Consider the following 19,675-nt stretch of genomic DNA (forward strand, 5'->3'; position numbering starts at 1 on the left):
AGGCCACTCCCTGTGTCCCATGAAGGACAGGTCTGCCCTTTACCTTTGACAGAGGCCAGGTAGGTCCGGAGATCTTTCTGCAGCCGGGTGCCCTCGTTCTGCAAAGAGAAAGATGAGAACAAGGTGAGATCCTGAGAGTAAAGCCCATACCTCACCTTCTCCTTCCTGCACTCCCTCGTGGACAAACAAAGGCTCTCCGTGGACCAGCTTTCCTCATCAGGGCATTGGGAGGACTGAAGAAGAGAGCTGTGTAAACGCCCCTGGGCCAGGACCCAGAATCCAGCTCGATTCACAGCACAGCAGCTGTTGCCTCTCTGGACACCAGCACCCACTGAGCATCCACTGTGTTCTCAGCTCTGTCTCTGCTGCAGGAGCCCTGTGCCCAACAGGACATTCATCCTGAGTCTGTCAGCACCTGTCTCTTCCAGGTACTATCCTCAGCCTCATAAGAAAGTCAGGAAGATAGACCCCTCCGCCCTGGACAAGACACTGCGGGCTCTGCTGAATGACACACACACAACACAAAACATGTATATAATGGGTCCGGCGGGCAGCAGGCCTGCTCTCAGACAACTGTGGACAGGGTGACCAAAGAACACAGAAACACAGGCCGGGGACAGGGGCAGAGTGGAGTAACCCTCCAGCCCCTTGTTCCAAAAGCTCAGGTGGTGCCCAAGCCCAACAGGCTCCTGCCACACCATGCCAGGACAAAGGACAGGGAGTGGGGAACTCTGAAAGGGGATAGCCAAACCGTGTGCAGAGCATGTGAGGGCCATGTCTAGGACTCTCAGGACACTGGTCCAGCTGAGAGGGAGCATAGAAGATGTAAGAGGAAAGGTTGATGGGGAAGACGGGCCAGGTACTAAAGCCAGCATCACGCTGGACCTGACGCACTGGGGAGGACGTCCTGCTGCTAAAACCAGCTTTCCTATCTGCTGAGCCTCCCTCATCTTGCTCCTCTCCCCACCATCCACCAGTGCCTATCTGCTCTGCACCCTGAGGAAGTGGTCACCCATGGGGTGAGGTGCTGCGCCTGCCTGGGCGTCAGGCTGTACCAGGGCCCCTTGTGCCTCCCAAACAAGGCCACACTATGAGCAGGCACACAGGACACAGATGTGCAAGGGGCCTGCCACCCACGTGCCAAGTGCAGCTGGGCCCCTAAGCCGGCTTCAGTCAATCCCCAAGGTCAGACACAGCCCTCCCCAGTCCAGCGGCCTCCTTCAGGGCAGTGCCCAGGCCAGCCAGCACAGAATGTGTGTGCTTACTTCCACCTGGCTCCCTCGGCCCCCCAAACAGGCGTTTGACAAACAGCTCTCCAGAGCTTCCTGGGGCTCTAACATACTCCTTGCAGAGAAGCTAGGGGGAAGATAAAGTTCTGGACCTACTCTCGGGGCTCCAGACTAGGGGGACTGCAAGGGCACCACAGCCCAGGACCAGCACCTGTGGTTGCAGCTCTGTGGAGGCGGCTCGGCCAGCATCTCCACATCTTCACTGTACCTCCCTCCAAAGGGTGATCCCCACCATGCCTAACATCAACTTCCACCAATTGCCTGAAGATGGAGCCTCCATCTTCCCAATGGATCTAAGGTGCAGGGGTGCCCCTCTTGCATGGATCCCCTCTGCCTCCAGCTGACACTTGCCCCTCTGCAGTCAATATCAGAGAATCTTCAATCAGTAGCAATGCCCACTTGGAGCAGAGCCCCGAGTGGGCCCTGGGGACAAGAAGGAATAAGACTTGCCCCACCTCAGTGACAGATAAACAAACAGCCGTGATGAGTCCTGGAGTACATGCTGCAGTACATGTGACCCCTAGGAAAAAGAGCTTGGCCCACTCGGAGGACCTGGGGGGCTTCTAGGAGGGCCTGAGCTAGGTGTACAGTACACAGGGGGAGGGGGAACAAGAAGCCCCTCCAGGATTTCTCAGTGCACAGACAGGAGGGCCGGGTTGCTATGACTGCCGGTTTGAGTGGGTCCAGAAGGGGCTGTGAGAGCAGGCGACTATGCCCTCTCCTAGGGCCCATCTCTACTAAAAGGAGTAGGAATTTGCCTCCTTAAAGACCACATTCCCTGCCAACCCAGCCTGACCGGCACTGGGGCCACTTCATTGCCTGGTGTTCACAGATAAAGAACAAGAGGGTGCTCAGCTTCCTGGCTTCTCAAGCTTGATCTTCGCCTCACATTCCCCATGGTCCTGCCAGCCTTGTAGGTTGGCAAGGCCAAGCCACTTCAGCTCCCTGTATTCCCCCCTCCAGAATAGTCACCCCAGGGCCCAGTCACCCCACACGCACCAATCAAATCCGGAAGCGCCTGGCCACCTTAACCCCCAAGGAAAGGTTATCCCAAGCCTTGAATGAGACCTCAGATTCACCCCCTCCTGCAACCACTCTTGGTCCCTGAAAAGCCGGCCACCCCACCCAACCTGAGAGTGGATAGGGTCCCAGCTTAAGTGACCACTCCATGTCTACAACTAGGGAGCCACCAGACAGCCACCAGCATTGGCTATCTTTAGCCCTCGCTTCATTGCCTGGCCCCTCTGCCCAAGGATCAGTGAGTAACTCCTTGCCCAGAGCCAGGGGCCCAAAGGGGTTGACTCTGAGGAACGAATAAGGAAAACAACACTCTGGTCACAGCTCTGGGGCCAGGCCAGCAGGAACCTTAGCCCCTAGACCTGCATTTTCTTCACCTTCTGCCAAATAGCCCAGCATGCTCTAGGGCAGTCTCATTAGGTCCCCTTCCTCAAGCTACAGCTCAGGAGCTACCCTAACATTTCTCCCTAGCCCTCAGGACTGGGGCTTAGCTCCAGAGTGGGAACCTGGGAGTTGACAGATCTGGATTTAAACCCCCAAGCCCTCATATAAGGTATGTGGTCTCGGAAGAGTTGCTTAATCTCTCTGAGCCTCAAGTGTTGCCCCAAGGATGCAAAACTCATGTCTATAAAACACAGAGCAAGCAGTACCTCATCCACGGTAGATACTCTAGTAATGACGATCCCTAAATGACTTTCAGAGCAGCATCCCACAACTGAGAAAGCCAGCCCAATGGGGACATGCCCCTAGGGCTTGCTGGAGACAGGATCAGAAGCAGAGACTTCAGGTTTCTTGTTCGAGCCTCCATTTCACAGGTGAGAAAAATGAGGCCAAAGGAGCAGGGGCTCACCCAGAGCCACAGAGGCAGTAGTTGCCCCCTTCATGGCACCTACCTAACCTTTGAAACAACTCCTATCACTGGTCTGCGGGACAAACAGACACAGGGCTCCTATCCCTGCCCTGAGAGGCTCTAAGCTAAGCTCCCAAAGACAGATATGGTCACCTCAAAGGTATGCCCCTGCTCCCTCCTATCTCCCACGGCCCATGCTCAGTGCCAGTGCCCCCTCGCCTAAGAAGTGTTCCGTGACCTTGCCAGCCCTCACTGACCCCCTTCTCCAAGCTCCCCTGCTCCACAAATTCAGCCTTTGACATTTTCCACCCAGCAGCCACAGTTTTGCTTTCAAGACCTCCCTAAGGCCAAGGGCCACCCGCACTCACCAGCTGCTTGTTGAAATTCTGGACACACTGTTCAAACTGCTCATCTTTTGTCTCGTCTGCCTTCCCCAGTTTCTGAAGGACCTGTAGGGGCAGAGGGAGATGGGGAGAGTGTTACCTTGAGAAAGACACTGGCCAAAATAAGAGATCCCAGGTACCAATAACAGAGGCTACCCCACCCCGGCCAGGGTCTGGGAGGCCCACAGCCAAAATCATCAGCCCAGGATGCTGGGACCATCTGGTCTCACAGCAGCTATGATACCCAAGGGCAGCACTGAGTCCATCAAGTCCCGAGGCCTCCCTACCCTCCCTCTAGGGCTTGCCCATCAGCCAAGAGGAGGAGCTTAGAACAGGCTGACTGTAGTGACCAAAACCAGGAGGACAAGGGCTTCAAAGACAGCATGAGGAATCAGGATGATCTCACACTGCACCCTTGGGTGCTCGACTCCCACCCTGGCAGCTGAAGAGTGAGCCGAACACAAGAGAGACCAAGTAGGGGTGGTCCCCCTCCCCACAAAACTCCATATCCTGGGCACAAAGCTCATGAATTCCAGAGGCAGGAGCAGAGCAGCCCCTGAGCTGAGAGGTAACCAACCACCCAAGACAAGGAGGGCAGTGAGGGGTGGCCAGGGGTCGGGCTCTTTGTGTTGCTAGGAGTCAGCTCCCAACCTGACTAGATTTTCAGATGCAACCCACTCTAGCCACCCTGCTTCCCTTCTCCACAGCCCAGCAGGTCATGCTAGGCCCAGCCCCAGAGCCCACAGGAACACATGCATGGACATATAGGGCCTCAAGGCCACACTCAAGGATCTACTCCCAACTGGAAATCTCAGAAGCAGACTCTCCCTGCTGGTAAGTCCCTTCTCAGCTGTGTGGCAAAAAGGAGGTGGAGGGCAGAGGTGGAGTGATGGGTGGGTAAACACAGAGAGAAAGAGAAACCCAAGGTCAGGAGAGGAGCCTGAGAGCAAGCCCTGACAAGAAGAGCTGGCCCGCTGGGTTCTCCCAGGTTCCCCTCCAGTCCCCGAGTTCTCTATGATGAGAGAGAGAGGAGGAGGAGAGGAAGGGAGTAAAGAGGCACAAAATAAACAGGCAAGGAGGGGTGAGGCAACTTTGGGGAGAGCACAAAAAAAGAAAGAAGAGAGATGGGAGTGCAGAAAGGGGACATCGAGGCTGAGATGGGGGTGGGGTTTGCAGGGAGAGGGGGAAGTGGAGATCAAGATGGAGACAGAGACCGCAGGCTGCACTAGGCAGTAGAAAGGATAACACGGATGTTCAGCAGAAGCAGTGGCCAAAACCCAACGAGAATGAGAAGCAAACAAGTGGCGGTAGGGGTGGCAGATGGAGGAAAAAAAGCTGGGACAGTGCAAGGATGAGTACCCAATGGGGCTGGGCCCCACGGGACCAGGGCAGCCAGTCTAGCAGCTGTCTGAGGCCAGCAGATCACCACCATCACTCTCCTCAGCTATGTTCTCCCTTTGCAGACCTTGAAGTGGGTGGCACAGTCTGGAACGCCAGCTCTACCTGCCCAGGACCCAGGCTCAGGTCCTAGACCAAGGGCACCCAGTTCCAGAGTAGATTCTGGACCCTTCCTACCCCTGACTGGCCCAAGAGGGCCTGCACTGTCCTGCTGCTCCTTCTCCAGCTGGCCCAGGATACCACAGCAGACCAATCAACTCTCAGATCATCCCCCGTCTCATGTAGTGCTTTTGGCCATCTCTCACCAAGTACCTGCTCTGTGCCCAGTCCCAGGCATCTTTGCCGGGGCAAGAGAGATCAACCAGATGTGGGCCCAGCCCCAGGAGAGAGGGAGGCTGTGGGAGCCCAAGTGGAGATCCCATCAAGGAGGACTTCCTGGGGGAAGCAGCTGCTCAGACAGGGGAAGAGTGTGCAGTAAAGGCAAGATGAGGAACACTACCAGGGAATTTTGAGTCACTCAAGGCAGGCAACGGTCACAGAGGATGGTGAAGGGGATTGTGAGTGGCAGGACGGGCAGGGGGTGGGCACTGAGGTGTGGCCCACCAACAACTCTGTGCTACAGTCAGGACACATTCTATAGGGCAAGTGCAGCTAGATACCGAGCACTGACACTAAGGTGACAGCAGGAAAGCAAAACAAACCACTACACCCACAGGCCCCCACTCCCACAGCAACCACATGCAGCTGGTCCCGTGGAAACGGGGAAGCTGTGGAGGTGCCCAAGCTTGAGTAGTTTACTCACCCCTATCAGATGGCCACCACACAGCCCCACCACCTCCAAGGAGAGAAATGGTCCCCTAGGCAGAAAACTATGTGCAGAAGTCAGTGAACCACTGAGTAAGCCAGAGGCCCCCAGGGAGCAGAATCAGGGCCTGGCCAGCCCTCAAGCCTGGAGGACCAGGGAGGTGGCCCTGTCCACCCCCTGCCTCTCCTTCTCCCTGAGGAGATACACTTTATCAGCAAAGATCTCCACCTGCCATCAGGTCTCCCAGTATGCACACAGACACGCACAGCCGGCCGCAGCTGTGTGCTCCACCCAGATGGCCACCAGGGAGAACTTCGGGCCCTGAGAAAGACCAGCCACAGTGAGACAATGCGAGGCAGTGAGAAGACCCTTGAGAAGAAGAACTTTTACTGTCTCTCTGCCTCAAATGCCTTATCTGGAAAATAAAGAGACTGTTAGCACTCACCTTAAGCTCATGTCTGTAAAACACATCTCTGTACCTGGCCTATAGCACATACTCAAGAAATGGTGAGCCCCTAAAAGCCTTCAGAGCAGCCTTCACACAACCGGGGGCCAGGACTGACACCAACCAAGCCTCGTGCCGGGTCCAGACTGACGGCATCCCAAGATGCTAGTCAGAAGTCACATGCACACATGCTGCTCATGTGCACATGGGCATGCACATGCATACAGCAAGCCCCCTTCCTCCTTCAGAGCCTGCTCAGGCAACACCTCTTCTGTAAAGCTGCCCTTGCCCTCTCTCTCTCCCACGCCACTCTGTACCACTTAGGGCCAGGGACTCACTCTCCTCACTGCTGTGCAATGGTGCCCAAGTGTCTGCCTCTGGCCCTGCCCCAGCCACGTGAACAGTCTGAGGTCAGGGACAGTGTCCAGCCCTATGTCCGCAGCTCCTTCATTGGGCTGGGCACAGGGCAGACACATAACATGTTTCTGGTGACCACTGGCTAACCTGAGCCATGGGCTTTGAGGCCAGAATCATGACCTTGAACAAAACATCCCATCTGTCAGCCTCAGTCTTCTCTTATGCAAAATGGGAGGGTCATGCACAGAAAGCATTCAGCCTAACACACAGGAAGCTAGCCATGAGAGGCAGCCATTGGCATAAGGATTCGAATGGGAATTCACATTAATCTGATGTCTGGTCTTGAGTAACCCAAGCTGGCTCCGGTGGGTCCCAGCCCTGAGAAAGTGATGTGGTGGGGACCAGCCCAGGAAGCTCTGGGTGACCTCGGGCTAACTGCTTAACCTCTCCACATCTCAGTGCCCCACCTCCGACATGGAAGTAATACTGAGATCACAGTGTGGCCAAGGCTCAGGAAAATGCCCAGGAAGTGCATGCTGGCCTTGGCCTTCTTTAACCCTCATTTAAATCATCCCCTATCTTACAGGTGAGGGAAAGAGAACACATAGCCTGAGTCTCTGTCTTCAAGGAGCTCCCAGTGTGGCTACTGGAAGGAAAAAAGGCTGAGCACTGCTTGCCCGAAGGCAGAGTCCAGGACATAACACAGTCCAATAAAATCCCACAGCTTCAACCACTACCGGCTTCCTATTTCCATAACTGGGACTCCCAACACACTGGGTGCCCAGACTACAATACAGACCCTTCCTGCCCACTAAAAGCTGCTCAGCCATGCCAGGATCTGTCCCCATCCCCGTGGGGAGGCCGCAAGGCTTCTTTCTCCAGTCCCCACTAGTGCCTTCACCTAGGACAAACACACACACACACACACACACACACACACACACACACACACACACACAAAGAGCCCTCCACTCGCTGAGAGGAAAGCTGTGGCGAAGACCATAGACCTTGGGGACATAGGTGCTCCTATGTCTTAGGAGGCCCCCCTGTGCCAAGCTCGCAGACAGATCACCGAGGGCAGCAGGAGAACTGCGGGTGTCTAGAGGGGCCTGACCTACAGGGTCTCAGAGAATTCGGAATGGCTGAACTAGGTTTTGAAGGATAAGCAGAAGTCAGGTGAGCAGGAGGGCCTGATGGCAGAGTCAGGAGTCACACTCTCTTCTCAGGGTTATGTGGCAGGAAAGCCCCAGACACTCCTGTGTCACACTTACCATGTACCTATCACACACATGTCCCTTTGTAATAAACAAAGGGAAGCTTTTTGATGATGGAACAGAGCACCAGCACACAGGCCCCGCCAACTTGGTGTTAGGCCAGGAGGAGGGCATGGGAACGAGTTCAGCAGCCCAGGTGCCAAGAGTCCAGGAGGCCTTATCAGTGCCACCGTGTTTCCTCTCACCACATCCTCAGCTCAGCCAGATAGGAGTGGAGCTGAAGTGCCCCAGAAATAACAATCCAGGGCAGAACAGGGCAAGTCAGAGAGAGGAGCTGGTGGCAGAAAAAAATCTCCTTCTGACAACATCCAGTTAGGCCTCTCTGAGCCTGGGCTGTGAATCATGCCAGAAGCCACGCCCTGAGGGAAGGCAGGAGGCTCACCAGACACGAATGAGTGACTCTAGGTGACCGGGCTCAACAGGGGCTTCCTTTGACCCGGATGTTATGGAGGACAGAGGTGCCCCTCCCCCAGCGTCTTGGCTGTAGCCTTTCTCACAGCCCAGAGCATGGACAGAGTCTGTAGCTGGCCCACTCCCTGCTGTTACAGGCATCCTGCCCAGCCCTCTCTGCTCCTCTCCCTGGCCAGGAAACAGCCAGGAGACAGGCAAGCCTACTAACATGCATATGTGCCTCTGTACAGCTGTGCTGCACGGCCACCAAACCCACAGGGGCAAAAGGCCCACTGGGGCCAGGCTTGTTTGAACTAAGAGCAGTTTATCAGTTACTGGCCACTGACCATGGCATTTTACAGACACCGAGTACTCCCTCCTCACAGGTAAGTGTCTTCAACCCCATGTGACAGATGGCAGGTGAGCACAGATAAATCAGGACACAGAGCCTAAGGTCTTATAGTCCGCTGCTCCCAAGCTCCAAATCTGGAGGCCAGGCACCGGGAGACCTCACCCTGCCCAAGCTACTCCAGCTGGCCAACACAGTGTGGATGAGCATCTGCATGCTCGCCCACTGCGCTGACACTGGGTGGCCCTGCTTGCACTGCTGAGCCCTGAGCCCCTGGCCATCCCCTCCTAGGGCCTATGGCTCCCAGAGAGTGGCCAGACTCCCTGCACTGGTGGAGACACACACCTACATCTGAATGGCATGGCACAGGAAAAGGGCAGAACCCAAGGGCTCAGGAGGGAAGCCCGAGGAAGGCAGGACCCACATCCCAGTCAGCCCTGCTGCCAGACTCTGGGCCAGGCAGAAAAGCTGGAGGCTCCTCCAGTAACCCTAGCATCCATCACAGCTGCTGCAGGAGGCAGCTCACACGGCCACACACGCCTCACCTACAGTGTCCTCAGAACCCCAACCCAACCTACGCTCACACTCACACTCACACTCACACACACCAGGGGGACCTCATCCAGCTCCCCACTAGGAACCCACCACCCAGCTGCTGAAACCCCATTGTACCTTCACCTTCCTCATCATCTTCTCTCTGCACCAGCCCCGCCGCCACCTCCGTCAGCCTTGGTCTCAGAAGGAGATACACTAGGGTGGTGGGTGGCGCCACCTCACTTCTTCCTCCCAGCAGAGCTTGTGGTCATGGGACCACAGCAACAGGATGCACATCCCCGTACCCTCAGACAGAGGCTCCCCGACAGGCAGCAGCAGACAGACAGAAGAATAGGTAGGTAGAAGGCCAGGTTTTCCCACAGATGACTCAGCAAACACAGATGGGCTCTGTTCTGGGGGTGACACCCCAAGAGGGAAAAGTGAGGCATGGCCACTGGAATCAGGCCAAAGGTCACCCAGTGGCCAGACCTGCCCTCCCCCAGGCTGACATGCCAAGATGGGATATTCTTCCGATGGACCCCTGGATTTCTGACTCCCTCGCCACACCCTGAGGCTCCTTCCTGTGAGTGTCTCTAGCTGCCTCCTTTCCCCTCTCTGCCACACATGCTGAGATGGCCATGCTGGAGAGAGGGTGCAAACAGCACAGAGCCAGCCTCAGGCTCCTCCGCTCTGAGGCTGCAGAGGCCCCGCCGCCCCTGTGAGGCATCTAACACCACAGTGGCTTAAGCCTGTTCCCACACTCCCCGGACCCTCTAGAATCCAGGAGCCATTTGGGCAGGATTTCAGCACTGCCTGCCTATAAGACAGCAAAGAAGGCAAGGGAGAGAGGCCAGCCCACAGCTCACCACTCCCTGCCTCATTCCCTATGCCCCTCCCAAACTCTTAGTTTGAAATATAACTCTCAAAAGAAGTTGAAAGAACAGTGCAACGAGCTGCCAGATACACTTCCCCCAACCTGCCAACTGTTACCACTGGGGTACATTTATTTACTCTTTCTCTCCATATAAACAATTTGAGTGGTATGTTTGTATGTTTGCTAAAATCACTGGGCAGTGAGCTGCAGACATCATGACCCTTTACCCCAAAATACTTCACTCCTAAAGACTTCAGCATATTTCCTAAAAATAAGAATGTTCTAAATACTCATATTGCAATTAGAACACCACCAATATGTACAGTATTTGTCTAATACTGTTATCTAATATATAGCCCATCTTCAAATATCCTTAGTTTTCCCCCAAAATGTCCCTTATGCCTGGGTCGTTTTTCAATGTGGGATCTAAACATGGTTCACATACTGCTTTTGAATGTCATGTTTCTTGTCTCCTTTTACCCAGAACATTCCCTCAGACACCATTGATTATTTGTTATTATATTTTTTTCTTTCATAATATTGACATTTTTAAGAGTATAAACCAGTCACAGAAAATGCTCCACACTCTAGATTTATCTGATGATTTCTTCGTGATTAGGTTCACGTTAGACATTGTTTTGGCAAGAAGACTGCAGAGGTGAAGCAGTGTCCTCCCCACAAAGTCACAGCGGGATGTCCCCTGCTCAGTATGCTGAGTCTGGCCACTTGGTCAGGTAGAGTTTCCCAAATCTCTGCTCAAAGGAACCTTTTCTTGTGAAAATTAATTAGCCATCTGAGGGGCAATACACCATCACTGTGTAAATGTCCAAGGCCAACGACGTTTCACCCAGCAGCTTTACCGCCCATTAATACTTTGCTACTCAAAGTGGGGTCCATGGACCAGCAGCATCACAGTCATCTGGCAGCCTGGAAGAAATACAGAGTTTCAGCATCTCCCCACCCCAGACCTATTGAATTCGACTTTGCATTTTAATGAGTCCCCGGGTGCTCTACATGCACACAGAAGTCTGAGAAGCACAGCACCCCTTAGCTCTGCCTGAACCAACGGTTACCCGGGGATTCTATCATCTCTACATTACCTTGCATTCTACAAAGAACAGCTTCCCCTGGTTGTGCCTCTGTGGGGAGGGTATTTGGGATATCATATGGACTCAGGTCTTCATTTTGCAGTGTGTTATAAATCTATTACCGTCATATTCTTTCTGATGCTCAAACTCTCCTAAATTTGGGCAGTGGGAACCTGTGTACTTGTCCCCATTCATCTCTGAGCACTTCCTTGCTTTCTGACACTACGAGATACTCCAGGCTCGGCATGTACTTTCCCTGCCCCATTCCAGAATCAGCCATTTCTACAAGGAGCCCTGCTTCACTTTATAGGGAGGTGTGTCCTTACTCCTAGGCATGTCATTTAATCTTTAGGCCATGCCTTGAGCTAACATATTCTTACTTCCACTTTAGAAATAAGAAAAGTAAGGCCGAGACATTAAGTAATTTGACCCCATAGCTAAGAAGGAACAAAGCCAGGACTCTGTGGCTTTGTGGTGGCCATGAACAAGTGTGGCTAGATCTCATATGCTCTGGCAATAAGATAGACTGATGGCTCCAGCAGCTGCCCTCTGGGTCCATTACTGAGTCCCAGCCAAGGCCGCACCACCGGTGGGCTGCTCTGGCCAGTGACTGGTCACAGTGGGGTTGCAGAGAGATGATGTACTCCTCCAACAAGCAACTCTGGCCCAGGGGGCCCCACCGGCACTGTGCTACAGCCTGAAACCTTCTGCAGGGCCTCCCTTTCTTGGCATCTTCTTCTAAGTGTGCAAATGGCACTCCCGCTTAAGGAGTGAGAAGACTAAGGCAGAGCACTGAGGTGACCTGTCGGCTGGCCAGGACTGGACCCAAGTCTCCTGACTCCTGAGTCCTTTCACTACATGCCTTTCCTGTGCTGTGGCTCTTGACCCCAGGCTGGTGGTTGCACGAGGGAGCAGCTTCATCTTCTCATCCAGCCCAGGAAACTCTGCCTTTCCCTCTGGAGTGCCCAGAGAACTCCCTCATAAGAAGGAACCAGGCAACTCTGCCTTCAGAGCAGCAATGCTTACCCCCAAGGCAGGTGATCTCCTAGTGATGAGTTTGGCATGGTCAGTGGTCCCAGAGCTGCTGCTGTACCCTTGGCTTGGGAGGGGACCGTGGAGAGAGGGGCTAAAAAGAGGGGCCTGGCCTCCCCGGGAGGGCATCAAGCCAGTGGGCCCCTTGACCTGGCTCCAGCCCAGCTGGAGGGAAAAGCAGCTCAGGATCCTCCTTGGGAGTAGAGCCCAGGGTCTAGGAAAGTAAGAGCAGAACATGTGGCCAAAAGGCCTTGGCCAACAAAACTCCTTAACCTCTTGCAGCACCAGGAGGCTTTGCCTTACAACTTCCCAAAGGCTGATGACTTTTTAAGAAAGACAAATATTGAAACACTAGCTTTGGGTAAGAGCCAGGAACAGCATTCCATCCGTAAGAAGCAAGAATGCTCCTCAGCACTCGGGCCCTCTACGCAGTGCCCATTTGCACACTCAGGTTCCCATGCCCACACAGCAAGCACACCCAACCTGCACATGTTCACATGCAGATGCTCGCCACCTGTCTGTGCACACACACTCAAACACACTCCCTGACAAGGCTCCTGCCCACAGCACTTCATTTGCCTCTGGGCACAGTAAGAAAGTAGCAGGAACCATGAGGAGACAAGCAAGCAGCAGAGCGGAGGCCAGGAGAAACTGTGGGAGAAGGACCAGAATGAGGAAGGGGAGCTGGAAAGAAAACCAGAGAAAGAGAAACCAACACTAGCTCAGGGTGGGAGGGTCCAGCTCTGGGGCACATGTGCGTGCGTGTGCACATGCAGGGCTGCCCGAGACAGGCCAAAGGGCCTCAGTCCGTCCCCTCCCATAGTCCCTCTTCCCCATCCTCACTTTCAACCTCCATTTCCAGACTGGCTCTGGGGACAGGCTATCTGTCATCCTACCTTCCTCCCAAGGCAAATACTGTGAGCTCGGCTCACACTCCAGAGGGGACCCTTAACCATCAGATTCCATCTCTCAGCCACATACCTGCCCAGCCCAGCCCAGTGAGCTCCGCACAGATGCCAACGGTGGGCACTGCATCCGTCCCTCCTGAGCTGCACTGAGATCACATAGCAAGGCATGACTGCAGACAGCCTGGTCCAAGGACCCACCTTGAAAAAGATCAGCACCCTTGACACTCTTACAGGTGGGCTCATATCACCTTTTACAGATGAAGAAACTGAGGTTCAGAGAAGTCACCTACTTAACGAATGGCAGAGCCAAGACGCCAGACCTGTGGAATTCTAAAGCCCAGGCTCGACTTGTGATTCTCAAACGCGAGGCTCATAGACTCCTGAGAGCAACAGGCAGTGTGACTAGGATTTGCTGCAAAAGATTCACACTCCATCTTGCTGTGTCTCAAAGACTGAACTTGTAAAGACAATACTTTTGTGACATAACAAACACAGATAGACAGACTGTATAGCAGAATGCAACGTTTGCAAAGATTTTTTTCGTTGAAACGTGAAACTAGAAAAATATTTCCAGATTCCTACTGGCCAACTGAGACTGGGCTGCCCCCGTCAAAGCTCCAGGGTCTCACCCCCACTTGGCGATCTGTTTTTCTAAGTCCTTGTGTCCTGGAAGTCACTGTCCCCTGATACCAGTCCAAAAAGACGCATCATCCTTTTCTGTGGGCCTCTGGTCAAAACGGCTGACTGAGGAAGCCAGCTGGCCTTTCTTGAGAAACTGTAACTCTAAAATTATCTCCTTCCTCTTTTAGTGACTTTCTCTTTCCTTTATGAAATACTGGCGAGAGTAAAAAGCGATATTTGGTTTCCTTTTCTTACGTCCTTAACTGGATACATTAAAACTTTGGCTAGCCCCACAACAATGCCTTGAAATGCGGCTGGGTGGTCAAAAGCAGAAGTGCAGAGATGCCCTCTCAGCTCAGGCCCTTTCCACAGTGACCCCTCCCAGGGCTGGTGCTCGACCTCCACTCCTAAGAAAGGTGGACGGATGGGGGGCTCCTCCTTTTCCTCCTCCACATCCATCTCTCTAGGTAGAAGGGAAGGCTCCTTCCCCATCTCTTGTCATCCTCCCTCTCCCAGTGTGCCTGAAATTCCATCCTGTTCCACAGATAAGCCTGTGTCCAGGAGCCAGGGTAGGGCCACCCAGATCCCAGAGAAAGCTGGAGTGGGCTGAGGAGGCTGGACCAGCCCAGAACAGAGCCCAGAGCAGCAGAGGCAACAGGGGACAAAGTTAAAACGGGAAAGGGGTTGGGGGTGCTTGGAGGAGCCAGGCTGGGCTGATGGGGGTGGGGGTGTGAGGTAGAGGCCATAAAACAACAGCAGCCGTAATCCAAAGGCCTCCAAAAGCCTTACGAGTGTCCTCCAAATCCTGGAGATGGAGGCAGTCCGCAGACGGGAAAACTGAGGCTCCAAGCACCCGATCTCAGGGCTAAGTGAATGCAGAGCTAGAAGCTTGATGGTCCTAACAGCCATGGCACCACCTTCCAAAGGTACGTTGGGGTCTGCCAAGAGGAGGTACAGGCTGAAGCAGCACTAGAGCCACGAGGGACTGCTGGAGGGCCCAGGCTGGGTGGTGACAGGCACCCCCCACCTCAGGGCCCCCCTACACCAGGCTGAGCCCATTCCTAGTCTCAGAATCCAACATGGGAGGAGGGATTCTGGAAGGGCCAAGACCACCCAGACCAAGAAATGCCTTCTTCAATAACAAAGCGCCACCCAACTATGCAGAACTCCCCACTTAGCCCTCCAACACTCCAGTGGAATAAAAGACAGTTCACCTACTGCTGCTCCCTTCTCAGTGGTCTCTACTTGACTTTCACTCCTCAGAACCCAGACCCAACAGCCCCCCGACCCTGACACAGGGCCTTGGCCTCCTGGGCTGTAAAGGATGGGCTCATCTTAGATGCCCTCACAGAGCCTGGCTGGCTCTGCTCTACAGGAATCTAAGCATGTCTTGGCCCTGGGAGGCCAGTGCTCCAAAGGAGGGAGGGAGGGAGGGAGGGAGGGAGAGAGAGAGAGAGACTGAGAGGTCTGGTGCTCTATGGACAAAAACTCTGCAGGGCACAGAGGTGGGGCGGGGAGAGGTACGGTTCTTAGGGCGGAGCTCTGGAAATAATATCTGAGACCTCGTCAAGGAGGGCAAGCCAGGCAGAGCACATAGGGAGTGCAAAGGCCCCGAGGTGGGAAGAGCAAGGCCAGTGTGTCTGAAGAGAGGATGTGGATAAAATAAGGGGTTCTTTGTAAAGTAACCTCACAGGTTGATTTGATCATAGATTCCTAACTGCACAGATCATGGTGGGTAGTCATGCCCCAGGCTATAACTTCTTTAGTAAAAGGCTTATCTTTGCCTTAAGCAAGCCCTGTCCATTGTTCTCCTGCAACTAGGTTAGCACATCTTTGAAATGCCAGAAGTAATACCCCTCAAAGGGGGTATTAACACTCCAGAGAGCACATAATCTCGTTAACTATTCTGTAATCCAACCCAACCCGCAGCCTTGTTTTTTTCCCACCTTTATGTAATCTTCCTTACATCCCCTCTTTAATTTCAAATTCTTAAAAGAAGCTGCAAACTCTCATTCTCCAGAGCATTTGAAATCTTGCTCCATGGCATATGTCATCAGTTTAGCTCAAATAAACTCTTACAAAATTCTCTACAGATCTGGACGTTTCTTAAGTCAATACTTTGAAACTCCGGCATGGAATGTGAAGCCCTGGAGAGCTCTGATGCCACCTGCAGTTTTAAAAGATCTCAGGCTGCTGTGTGGGGACAGACTGCAGAGCAGGGTGGCACAGAGCTGGTTTAGAAGGTGACTGCAAAAACCCAGATAAGAGGCAATGGTGGCTGGGGCAAGGACAGAAAATGGAGAGAAGTGGTCAAATAGGGGGTGACAAAGAGAAGTAAAGGGGACTCCAGGGTCTGAGCCATGAGAAGGAAGAAGCTGTCATCATCCGAGATGGGGACACCTAAGGATCATGGCGAGCTTGAGGGACTCAGATGTCACGGAGGGAGGTGGGGACACACCAGCCAGGACTCTGGGGTGACCAGGACAGACCCCACCATTGGACTCCTGCCACTCCCCATTCCCCACCCACCTGCCCCTCAGTCATACCCACTCCAGCCACCAGCTCAAGGTGGTGACCAGCTCAGTGTCTGGCCTGGACAGCTGCTAAGAGAAGGGGAGGGAGAGTGGGCAGAGAGCTCTTCCTGCTCTGGACTCCTATTGGTGGGAGAGGCTCTGGCTGGAGGTGCAGGGAACAGGCCCAGACTGCACAACCCTCTGAAGGAACTCCGCCTTTCTGAGCCCTGAGCCTCATCAGCAAAACAGAGCCAAGACCTCTCAGTCAAGGGAGTATTTAAGGATGATGTGTGGTTGTGTAGGTAAGAGGGCGAAGCACAGAAAGGTGGCTAGTTTCCTTCCTGCCCTATTACCTCATCTTGACCTGAGATTCTCCCCAATGCAAGCCGAAAAGCTTTGGCAGCCTCTCCTACCAAGTCCCTCCCCTGTTCCACCCTGCCAGCCCACAGATGCCTTTCCTGGTGCCTGGTGCCTACAGCCCAGTACACCTGCTTCCCATGACTCATTCGGGCTTACACAGGACATTCCTCACAGACAGCAAACAAAAGCCCACCCCGCCTCCCTCTCCTGGCCCAATCTCCCTTCAGCAGCCTCCTTACCCCTCAGCTCTGTAGGGACCATGCAAGCCCCACCCATATCTGGCTGCTTTGGTAAAACAGTAACATGGTAAAGGGCCTTACAGAAACCAAACAACCAAATGGCAGAAGAAAGTACTGGCCTCTTCTGACCAGCAGCAGCCCCATGGGCAGCCACATGGGCCTCGATATTCAACATCCCAGAGCCCAGCCCAGAATGCAGCCCACTACAGGAAAGGTTCACAGAGCACTGCAGCCGGCGCCACCCACTGGCCCTTGTGTCTTGCTGGGTGGGGCCCAGCCCTCCACACCACCTGTTCAGAGATGTCAGCATTGCCACCCAAAGAGCCACTGTCCACACACCTGTCCTTTCCATGCAAGTGTGGGTGCTATTCTCAGCCCAGGGTCTTGGACACTGGCCATCAACAGAGGGGTAGATTCTGCCCCCCAGGCTACCCACCTCCCCTCATCAGCTGCTTCCTAAGCTCAGTGGGGGAACAGCCTGTGCAGAGGAGCAGCAGAGCATAGGTCCAGCTCATAGCAGAGCACAGGGCCTACGGAGGGGTGGGTGAAGGCCTTGCCCAAACCCACCCACCTTGCCATGGAAACTCTCACAGTCTTCATCGAGGACCATGCTGGTCCTTCATGTCACCTCTTCCAGGCAGCCTTTCCTGACCCCACCCCAGGCACAGAAATGCACTTGTCCCTCTAGATGCCCTCAGCCCTTTACATATGTCTGTTCCTATCTGAGAAGCTTGACTTAAATGTGTAATCGGGTTGTTCATTCATTTCACCAACTGGACTCCTCCATTTCCATGTCAGTGCAATTGAAACTATTAAATAGTACCCAAAGGAGACAAGATATGTGGTATTTTTTTCAAACACATTAGTGTTATTGTTTTGGTCATTGTTATTTTTGTAATTCAAAAGAGTCGATGCCCAGGGTCAGCTTTTAACAGCTCCCACCCAGTCCGACCCACCCAAGTGCATGCCACACACAACACAGCAGGAAGGAGGGCTGCCCCTCACACCAGCCCCTATGGTTACTTCTCTTCCCTGAAGCTGTGCTAATGGCTTCCCTCTCTCAGCCCTGAACTGTCCACAAGTTCCCAGGATCCAAGAGGGTACCACAGGACTCACCCACTTTGTTGATGGAGAATCGAGGGATAGAGACTCACTGTTCTGGGGTGGCCCTGCTCCTAGCCCAGGGTTAGCTCCACTGCATTTCACCAGAGTCAGGGCTGGAGGAGAATGGGAAGGGACTGGAAGAGGAGGTGGAGGGGCAGTGATCCACTTACAGGTCAAGGGTGAAGGTTGGTGGGGGGAAGAGCAAGAGCCCTCTTTACCAGGAAAAACACAGTTCAGCAGTAATGGGAAGCTGAACAGCCACAGAGTTACCAATCCCTTTTTTAAAAAAAGACAAAACTGGGAGAATGTGCCAAAGGAGGAGTACAGAAAAGAGCAGAGGGGGACTGGGCCTGGGAGTGAAAGTCCAGCCCCCAGGTCCTGGAGGTTGGCCCCTGGCCATTCCTTGCTGCAGCTGTGGACACTTCTAGATATCTAAAAGCTAGAAGGGATTCCTGCTGCCTACAGGGAGAGGGAGTAAGGATAGGAGGGCTGAAATGGTGGAAAGTTGGGGGGAGGGGGGCGGTCCATGTTGTCACCTGATCCTTGGCCTCCACCAGGCCCTCTCTGGAGAAATCCCCTCCCGTGAGGCCTCAGGCCCCACCATCTGGATCCCAAGCTGGGCCTGGACTCCTCCATTGCTGGTGGGCCAAAGCCAGCCTAGACTTGGACAGGAAGGCCCAAAAGGACACACACAGAGGGCACGGGTGCAGTTGAACACTCCACACTTGCCTAAAGCATCTCAGCCACCCCCATCCCACAGTAAAGCTGGGCCCATGAGCTGCCACCCCAAACTTGTGTCCTCAGGTATGAAATGGAGACAACTGTTCTCCCATTTAATGCTCAAAATAGGAAAACTAAGGCTTGGAAAAAATAAGTAAGTTGCCCAAGGTCAAGGGCTTGTGAGGAGCAGAGCTGGCATTTGAGCCTAGGTCTTCTACCTTGCCACACTATATAAAGTGCCTTGCAAAACCTTTCCTATCCCTTGTGCACGAGAAGCTCACACTCCAAGTCCCTTGGCATTAAGTGCCTACTATGTGTGATGGTAGGGTCACAGCCTCCATCCTCAAAAGCCCAGGGGGAAGATTGTTACCCAACTTTAAGGAGGAGCAAACCAAAGTAAGAGAGGCTAAGCAGCTGGTTTAAGTCTCCAGAGGACAGAGGAGGGGCTGGCTCTGGAGTGGCCGGGGCTTTGGGAGTGCCGAGAGCCCTTCAGTGCCCAGGCCTCTCCCCGCACCCTGCTGCTCAGGAATAGCACTGCACTCACTCGCTGCAGAACATGGAGGCGACCTCCCCAAGTCTCTTGGGGTGCACAGCGGGCAGGGTGACCCGCGAGTGCAGTGGCACAAAGTCAAGATGCAAGCATCCGGTTTTGTCCTGCTGCTGATCACAGGTTTCCCACAGTGCTGACTCAGCTTTCCCCACAAGGCCCTGAAGCCCCACACCCACCCACAGGACAGCTTTCGCAGTGCCCAGGTCCACCCGATCCAGGACAGCACCGCTTACAACATCCTCAGGAAGGACCTAGGGCCCCGCATGGCTGTGGCCTCCTCCAGGCCCACAGTCCACCCAACCTGAAGGGCAGGGCTTGGAAAAGGTGGTGACATTCCAGCTCGGCCAGGCCAGCTACCAGAACAGACTGGTCCATTGAGTCCTCGGAGAGGAGGGCAGGGAGGACACAAATAAATAAACTCCTGGCTTGGCTTAAATTTCAGAAAAAAAAAAACAAAAAAACAATATTTGGATCCCGTCTCAGGTTCAGCAAATGCATCTAATTAATTCTGGATTCTTTTTCTTGGTTTAGATCAAGAGTCAGCTTGTATTCCTGGCCATTAACTCATCTGAATT

At 53.9% G+C, this 19,675-nt stretch overlaps 1 protein-coding gene across 1 annotated transcript in view; it reads right to left on the reverse strand.

Annotated features, from left to right (window-relative positions):
• Positions 1–19,675, reverse strand: part of BIN1 (bridging integrator 1) — a 55,100-nt gene that overhangs the window by 20,015 nt on the left and 15,410 nt on the right. Inside the window, exons 2-3 of the mRNA XM_023532685.1 lie at positions 3,525–3,605; positions 5–98 (exon numbers count right to left, since the gene is read on the reverse strand). Of these exons, the coding sequence (XP_023388453.1) occupies positions 5–98; positions 3,525–3,605 (175 nt within the window). The remainder of the gene's footprint in view (positions 1–4; positions 99–3,524; positions 3,606–19,675) is intronic.

The sequence above is a fragment of the Pteropus vampyrus genome, unplaced genomic scaffold (assembly GCF_000151845.1).
Source record: "Pteropus vampyrus isolate Shadow unplaced genomic scaffold, Pvam_2.0 Scaffold87, whole genome shotgun sequence".
NCBI classification, from domain to species: domain Eukaryota; kingdom Metazoa; phylum Chordata; class Mammalia; order Chiroptera; family Pteropodidae; genus Pteropus; species Pteropus vampyrus.